Raw genomic sequence first — 8,360 nt, forward strand, 5'->3', positions numbered from 1 at the left:
CCAGAATTCCTCAGCCAGCGTGCCTGGCGGAGGAATTCTGGGAGTTGAAGTCCACAAGTCATCAAAGGGCCACGTTGGAAGACCCCTGATCTACTTGAACGCTCACCTAAAATGCCTCCACAGAAATTGCCCCCACCTGAAGGGTTTGTCTGGCTTCTAGTCTGACATCTTTAATTTCCTGAAGGCCATTAAACCAGTTTCTGATTATTGTTTCACAAACACACAGGCATAGGACTTGTTTCATTCTAATTCTGCCATAGCACTAGAGGAGTGTTTTTCAACCTTAGCAACTTTCAGAAGTCTGGACTTCACCTCCCAGAATTCTCCAGCCCAGGGGTCTTTTAAACTTGGCCCTTTTATGACTTGTGGACTTCAACTCCCAGAATTCCTCAGCCAGGCACGCAGGCTGAGGAATTTTGGGAGTTGAAGTCCAGACTTCTTAAAGTTCTCAAGGTTGAGAAACGCAGGGCTAGCTGAATTGCAAATCATTTCCTGCGGATAAAGTTGGGGAGGGGGGCGCCAAGCTGCAAAATTATCTCTCAAAGCTACTATGCTCCTGCAGGCGGAAAGATAGATCATCAGGGAAAAGTGAGTCTCAAATCTTTTCTCACTGAGAACGGTAGCTGCTGGAAGGAGGTTTCAGGCAGGACAGGAAAATGCACAGCTTGAAATCGAACAGCCCAGAAAACTAGGCTGGACAAAATTTGATTTTAGATCAACGTGAAAATCAAGAATTTAGGAGAAAGCGTGTAAGTCCAGCCAAAATATTATCTCATCTTTCAACAGGGGTGGATAAAATGAGCTCATATAGGTTGGCAATTAAGGCTTGAAACCCACTTCCGTATAAAATCCGGGTTCTGCCCAACATGCACAGGCGCACAGTCACGCAACGGCCATTTTGTACAAATGAAAATGAACCACAAAGATGGATTTCCACAGAAATCTACACAAGGCAAAAGTCTGCATTTGCCCCCTTTTTTGTATTAGCCTTTCCTGTCTGAAGGCAATGCGTGACACTGCTGCACAACCCAGTCTGGTGTCACAAGGTGTTCGTACGGGGTATGTGCAAAAAAATTCTGTGCGATGAAGAGAGGCACTGCGAAAACAGAAACAGGGCTCGGCAGATTGTTCCACGTGTTTTTAAACAGATACAAGTTGGGGGAGAAAAAAAATGAGTACTTTGAATAAGTATCCTTGATTTAGATTGTTAAAAGGAAAGAAGAAATGGAAAGAAAAGAAATAGTTTTAAAAAAAGTCTTGATACAGCTGATTTAAGTTCTATGCTATATAGCCCCTGTTTTGCAAAGTTGGCAACTTTACCAGGCCTGGACTTCAAGTCCCAGAATTCCCTAGCCTGGATGGAATTCTGGGAGTTGAAATCCACCCCTCTGGAAGTTGCCATCTTTGAAAAAACACAGCTATATACCCTTGAGATTGTATTTTTGGTGTGGTTTTTTTTGTTCTTTTTTGTAAAAATCACATTATATAATATATTATACAATTATTATTATTATTATTATTATTATTACTACTATTATTAAAACATTTTCTTTCTTTATTTATTTTTTAAAAAAAGAAAAACCCCAAATCTAGAAACGAGAGGTAGAACTACTCAAAAACTATATTTCCTGCTGCAGGAAAAAAAAGTCATTTTTTTTTACACTAAGTTTTAAAAAAATGTTTAAAAATTGACAAATCTCTCCCCCCCCCCCGTCCTCCCCAAATGTTACAGATTAGGCTCCCATAATTTAAAAAGGATAACACTTTGTCAACACAGCCGACAGCTTAAGAATCCATTTCAGTGTTACAGAATAAAAATTGCATAGGAGCGGGTTTACACAGATGTCATAGTAATGGTGGGGGGAAAGAGAGAGATCCATCTGTGTGGGTTGACACCTTTTCGACTGCTTTGTCCCAAAATACAGAAGCAGAGGTGACATTAAGGGCCTGTTAAGATAGCAGCATTTTGCAGGAATCGAGACTTATCGGGAAATTGCCTGAAAGTCAGTTTTGTTCTACTAGAGAGAAAGAAAGAGATTTTTTTTTCAAAAAAACCCCAAAAACCTTAATATCGACAAATGCCCCCAAACGAGCAGGGGGTGGGAAACACTGATTCACATCTAAAAAATAAAAAAACAACGGTCAGTTTTGCCGACGAGCTCACCACCTTGCAATAATATATCCTTAATACTTGCACCCTCTTCTGAAAAGCAACAGACGACGGGGGGCACGTATATTGAGAAGGCCGAAATAATAAAAATAAAAATAAAAATTGGTCAGAATGAAAGGGAAAAGAAATAGTTTGTGATGAAAAACGCACCAGTGCGATGAAGCCGGGGAAAGAAGAGGAAAGGGGGACAAAATCTAAAGGAAAGAGGGATACATCCGGCGTTGTTGTTTCGTTTTGAACCTAGCAACTGAACATTTGACTAGAAAGATGACGAAAGAAAATCCAGTTCAGTAAAGAAAGGCTCCCCAAATTTGGCCACTTTTAAGACTTGTGGACTTCAACTCCCAGAATTCCCCAGCCAGCGGGCTGGCTGGGGAATTCTGGGAGTTGAAGTCCACAAGTCTTAAAAGTGGCCAAATTTGGAGGGAAACACCCCGCCCCTCCCCCAATAATAAAGACTCAGCAGTGAAAGTGGTTTCTGTTCCCTTGCTATTCCAAAAATAGGTACGGTCTTCAGGTCTAATCTGAGGCACAACTTCCGTCAGGATTTTGTGGAGGCCTAGAAAGAAGAACCACAAAATTGTAATTAGAGATTGCACACCTCCGTGAAATGGGCTCAGAAGACCCGACGCGGGTGTCAAAGGAGAGACACTGCTATGTGGTTTTGGGCGAGCTGTCAGCCTTTGCCAACACCTGTCAATTATCCCTGAAAGCTGAACCCCCCCTTTCTCAGGTGATTTTTTTGGGGGAGGGCTGTGGAGACCCTCGCACAGCCGTTGAACCCTCCGGAAAGCCACATAAGAGAGCCCTTAAAGGGTTTCTCCGGAGCTTCTGAAAAGCACGTGTGTTTTTTGTGCGGTTTTGGAGGGCTGCCAAAGCCACGTGAGAAAGAGGTGTTGCTTTCACACAGACTCTGGAACCTTCCGGAAGTCTCGCATGAGGGCCGTGTATCCTCCAAAATTCTGAAAGACAGGTGGGAATGGGGGCACGTATTCAAGTGCAAAAGAACATTCTCCAAAGCGACTTCCAGAACAAAGGCCTTGTGTAACCCAGAGCTGCCTTAATTTGAATTATTATTATTATTATTATTATTATTATTATTATTATTAATAATAATAATAATAAATGGGATAAAATGGGATAAAATAAAATAAATAAAGGCTCCAACTGGTACAGAATGCGGCCGCGAGAGTTGTCTTGGGAGTTTCCCGGTACTCCCATGTTACACCTTTGCTCCGCGAGCTGCATTGGTTACCAGTTGTCTTCCGGGTGAGGTTCAAGGTCTTAGTGATGGTTTTTAAGTCCTTACATGGCATGGGTCCGGAATACCTCGGGGACCACCTGCTGCCGGCGTCGACTCCCCTCCGCCCCGTGCGTTCCCACAAAGAGGGCCTCCTCAGGGTGCCTCCAGTCAGAGAATGTCGGCTGGTGGCCCCCAGGGGGAGGGCCTTCTCTGTGGGCGCTCCGGCTTTGTGGAATCAGCTGCCGGTTGAGCTCCGGATGGCACCGGATCTCCGCTCCTTCCGGCGCGGGTTAAAGACCCATTTATTTGAACAAGCTGGCCTGGCCTGATGGAGAATTACTTAGGGTTTTAATATTTATATATATATTTTATTGTTTTTATTGTGGGCAATAATTTAATTCTTTTTTAACTTTTGTACTTTTGTAGTTTTAAGATATGCCCTGTTCACCGCCCTGAGTCCTTCGGGAGAAGGGCGGTATAAAAATTTAATTAAATAAATAAATAAAATAAATAAATAAATAAATAAATAATAATAATAATAATAATAATTATTATTATTATTATTATTATTATTATTATTATTATTATTATTATTATTATTAATAATAATAATAATAATAATAATAATAATAATAATAATAATAATAATAATAATAATAATAATAAAGTGAAGGTAGTACTTGACTTGCAGCCATTCGTTTAGTGACTGTTTGAAGTTGCAACAGCACTGGGGGGGGAAAAAAAGTGACTTATGACCCTTTTTCACCCTTACAAGCGCTGCGGCATCTTTTCAAGGTCAGGTGATCGAAATCCAGCCGCTTGGCAACTGACTCGCATTTATGACGGATCCCCCTTTTGTGACCTTCTGACGGGCAAAGTCAAGGACGGGAGCCAGACTGACTTAACCATCGTGTGACTAACTTAACAACTGCGGCCATTCGCTTATTAACATCTGGGGCAAGCAAGGCCGTAAAATGAGGTAAAACTCACCGAAAATGAGGTAAAATGAGGTAAAACTACTCTCGCTTAGCAAGGGAAATTTAGGGCTCAGCTGTGGTCCTACGTCAAAGGCAGGGGTCTTCAAACTTGGCCCTTTGATGACTTGTGGACTTCAACTCCCAGAATTCCTCAGCCAGGCACGCATGCCTGGCTGAGGAATTCTGGGAGTTGAAGTCCACAAGTCATCAAAGGGCCAAGTTTGAAGACCCCTGGTCAAGGACTTACCTGTAAAATGCAATAAATCTCATGAGAATTTTAAGCCTGTTAGAAATTCTGTGAAGTTTACTCTTAATTTATTGAAGACACCATTCTGGATGAAAGCAGTTTGAAACAGGTATCCTGGTATTTTCATTAGGGGTGTGTGTGTGTGTGTGTGTGTGTTTGTGTGTGTATAAAATCTGAAAATACCCAAAGAGACTTACCTTGGCATATAGGAATGGAAGTGAGGAATTTCATCAGCATGATGTATGGCGTTCAAGGAATGTTGATTTTTCTTCTGTTATTGAAAAAAACACCAAAACTCTTTACTTAGAAAGTCCAACCCTCCTTTTCTATAGGAAGAAACTCACATGACTGAAATAAAACTTTCTGTTACTTTTCTGGTCTGATTCTATTAATTCCTAACATACTTTAAACAGAAGCTAATAACACTCTCAAAATAAACCAGATATGACATGGTAGTAAAGCAGCTCTTTATATATAGACCATGGCACCTCACTGCCTTCCCTGAAATGTTTCCTGCCCAGCTGGGACTTTTTAAATTTTGAAATATGATTTTAATCAGAAGAAAGATGACAGGCTTTGCACCAAAGAGCCAGCCCTTAGATTAAAAAAAACCTATTAATTCTCTTTATGTACATTATGATTGCCATCTTTTGACTACACTTTGCAGACCTGTGCAACAGATCTTTAAGATAATTCTCAGAAAATGGAAACAGTGAGAAAGAAAGAAAGAAAGAAAGAAAGAAAGAAAGAAAGAAAGAAAGAAAGAAGAAAGAAAGAAAGAAAGAAGAAAGAAAGAAAGAAAGAAAGAAAGAAAGAAAGAAAGAAAGAAAGAAAGAAAGAAAGAAAGAAAGAAAGAAAGAAAGAAAGAAAGAAAGAAAGAAAGAAAGAAAGAGAGAATGAGAGAGAGGGAGGGAGGGAGGGAGGAAGGAAGGAAGGAAGGAAGGAAGGAGGGAGGGAGAAGGAAGGAAGGAAGAAGAAAAGGAAGGAAGGAAGGAAGGAAGGAAGGAAAGAAAGAAAGAGAAAAAAAGAAAGAAAGAAAGAAAGAAAGAAAGAAAGAAAGAAAGAAAGAAAGAAAGAAAGAAAGAAAGAAAGAAAGAAAGAGAAAGAAAGAAAGAAAGAAAGAAAGAAATTTGAAGAGAGGAAAAAAGGAGAGAAAAGAGTAAGTGAGAAGGAAACAGGAAGGATGGAAGGAAGGAACAAAAAAGAAAAAGTTAGAGAAAGAAAGAAAGAAAGAAAGAAAGAAAGAAAGAAAGAAAGAAAGAAAGAAAGAAAGAAAGAAAGAAAGAAAGAAAGAAAGAAAGAAAGAAAGAAAGAAAGAAAGAAAGAAAGAAAGAAAGAAAGAAAGAAAGAAAGAAAGAAAGAAAGATTAAATGGAAGGAAGGGAAGACAGGGACAAGATAATCATAGAGGTCTGAAATAGTCTTCTAATCTAAGGAGCCAGAGAGACAGTTGAGAAATCTACTATATTCGTTTGCCATTATCAAGCTATTTTCTAAATAATCAGTGGTTCCTTTTTGCAAACAGAATGCTTTCTATCTGCTGCAGATCAGAAGATTAGACATCAGGAAAGAAAGCTCCAGTGAAAAAGAAAGCATGCAGTGTGTCCGTGTGTGTGTGTGTGTGTGTGTGTGTGTGTGTGTGTGTGTGTGTGCGTTACGACTGACGCAAGCGTGCAAGAGGCTAGTGCCACTCACTCTCAGTAGGTTTCCCATCATTCAGGAAGGGTTGCTGCTCCATCATGTCCATTGGAATTTTAATACTGGGCACGTTTTCCGTGAACGGACAGTCAGACTGCAAAAAAAAAACAAAAAAAAAACCAGGCGCAGCAAGTCTTAGATTTTTTTTTTAAACTGTTCGTGTTCTTATTCAGCATAATTTATTTTCATTTTCTTGCTGCGGACGAGAGCTTAAGGACCACAAAGGATAGTAAAACTTTCCTTCTCCACGTCTAAAATTTTAGCAGCGTTGACATCCATATCCTACGGGTGGTTCTCCGCTCGCAACCATCCGTTTTAGTGACCGTGGTGCTGAAAACGACTGGTTTTCGCACTTAACGACCGCTGCAGCATCCCCATGGTCACAGGATCAAAATTCAGACGCTCGGCCACTGGGCGTGTATTTTTGACAACCGCAATGTCCTGAAGTCATGTGATCGCTATCTGTGACTTTCCCGACCGGATTTTGACAAGCAAAATCAATGGGGGGAAGCCGGATCCGCGTAACAGCCTCGTGATTCGCTTAACAACTCTTAACACAAAGGCCGTAAAATGGGGGAGATCTTGCTTAGCCACAGAAATTGTGGATTCCGCTGTGGTCGTTGAGGACTATCTGTACTTAATTCCTCTTGCGGAAACGCAACGTCCACACTCCCCTCAGTCTTAACGAAAACCAATCTTGTTGCCCATTTAAATTTTAAATTATTTTAATTAAATAATCAAATTAAATTAAATTAAATTAAAAATGTTAATTTTTATTGTTATTATTAATTGTGGGCTTGTACTAATTTAATTTCATTTTATTCTCTTTTTGTACTGTTTTAACTGCCCTGTGAACCGCCCTGAGTCCTTCGGGAATAGGGCGGTATATACATTCAACTAATAAAATAAATAAATAAGAAATTATATCTGAGTGGGTCACTAAAAACCACACCAACACAACTTAGTAAGGCGGGATGTTACAATGGGAGGACATATACACAGCCCTGGTCCTTCTCTGCTCTTACAAACTAGTCAAGATAAAGATGTTGCCTCTTTATTTTAAAAGAGCAAGCGTGCTTACATCGTCGTTGTCACTATCTAAGCTGCCCTTCTTTTTCTTCTTCTTCTTCTCGTCTTCTTTCTTCTTCTTGTCTTTTTCTGGAATGACGTCGTCAAGGAAGCTGAGATCGTGCTGGGAGAAGACATAATCCATCCCTTTTCTGACGGCTACCAGTGCAAGGATCTGTGGATACAGAATTCAACATTCTCTTATTGGTATATAGGTCTTATAGGAGATACTACCGCTTTGTAATGCCTTAGTAAGGCCACACTTGGAAGACCGGATCCAGTTTTGGTCGCCACAATATAAAAAAGATGTTGAGACTCTGGAAAGAGTGCGGAGAAGAGCAACAAAGATGATCAGGGGGCTGGAGGCTAAAACATATAGGGAACAGTTGCTGGAATTGGGTATGTCTAGTCTAATGAAGAGAAGGACGAGGGGTGACAGGATAGCAGTGTTCCAATATCTCAGGGGCTGCCCCAAAGAAGAGGGAGTCAAGCTATTCTCCAAAGCGCCTGAAGGCAGGACAAGAAGCAACGGATGGAAACTAACCAAGGAGAGAAGAAACCCAGAACTAAGGAGAAACTTCCTGACAGTTAGAACAATTAACCCGTGGAACCACTTGCCACCAGAAGCTGTGGGTGCTCCAACACTGGAGGTTTTTAAGAAGATAATGGACAACCATTTGTCTGAAATGCGATAGGGTCTCCTGCTTGGACTAGATGACCTCCAAGGTCCCTTCCAATTATGTTAGCTTCCAAATCTGTCATTCTGTATTTTTCCACCTCAATTGTACAAGGCTTCTACCTCCTTTGCCATACCAGGTCCAGCGTGTTTTTGCTTAACAACCATGGCCAAAAAAAAAAAAGGTTATAAAATCGGGTGCGACTCATTTAACAATCGCCTTGCTTAGCAACAGAAATGCTGGTCTCTTTCTCTCCCTACCAGAGAACGAGAAACAGAGGA

General features: G+C 40.7%; 1 protein-coding gene across 4 annotated transcripts in view; it reads right to left on the reverse strand.

The window, feature by feature from the left end:
* Positions 1-2,529: 2,529 nt before the first annotated feature.
* SLC4A4 (solute carrier family 4 member 4) overlaps positions 2,530-8,360 on the reverse strand; it is a 212,282-nt gene continuing 206,451 nt past the window's right edge. For all 4 annotated transcript variants that reach the window (XM_081332175.1, XM_081332173.1, XM_081332174.1 and 1 more), the window contains 4 exons: positions 7,416-7,577; positions 6,332-6,428; positions 4,835-4,908; positions 2,530-2,729 (listed from right to left, as the gene is read on the reverse strand). In XM_081332175.1, coding sequence (XP_081188301.1) covers positions 4,868-4,908; positions 6,332-6,428; positions 7,416-7,577 — 300 coding nt within the window. In that variant the 3' untranslated portion in view covers positions 2,530-2,729; positions 4,835-4,867. The remainder of the gene's footprint in view (positions 2,730-4,834; positions 4,909-6,331; positions 6,429-7,415; positions 7,578-8,360) is intronic.

The sequence above is a fragment of the Vipera berus genome (genome assembly GCF_964194415.1).
Source record: "Vipera berus genome assembly, chromosome: 7".
In the NCBI taxonomy this organism is placed as follows: domain Eukaryota; kingdom Metazoa; phylum Chordata; class Lepidosauria; order Squamata; family Viperidae; genus Vipera; species Vipera berus.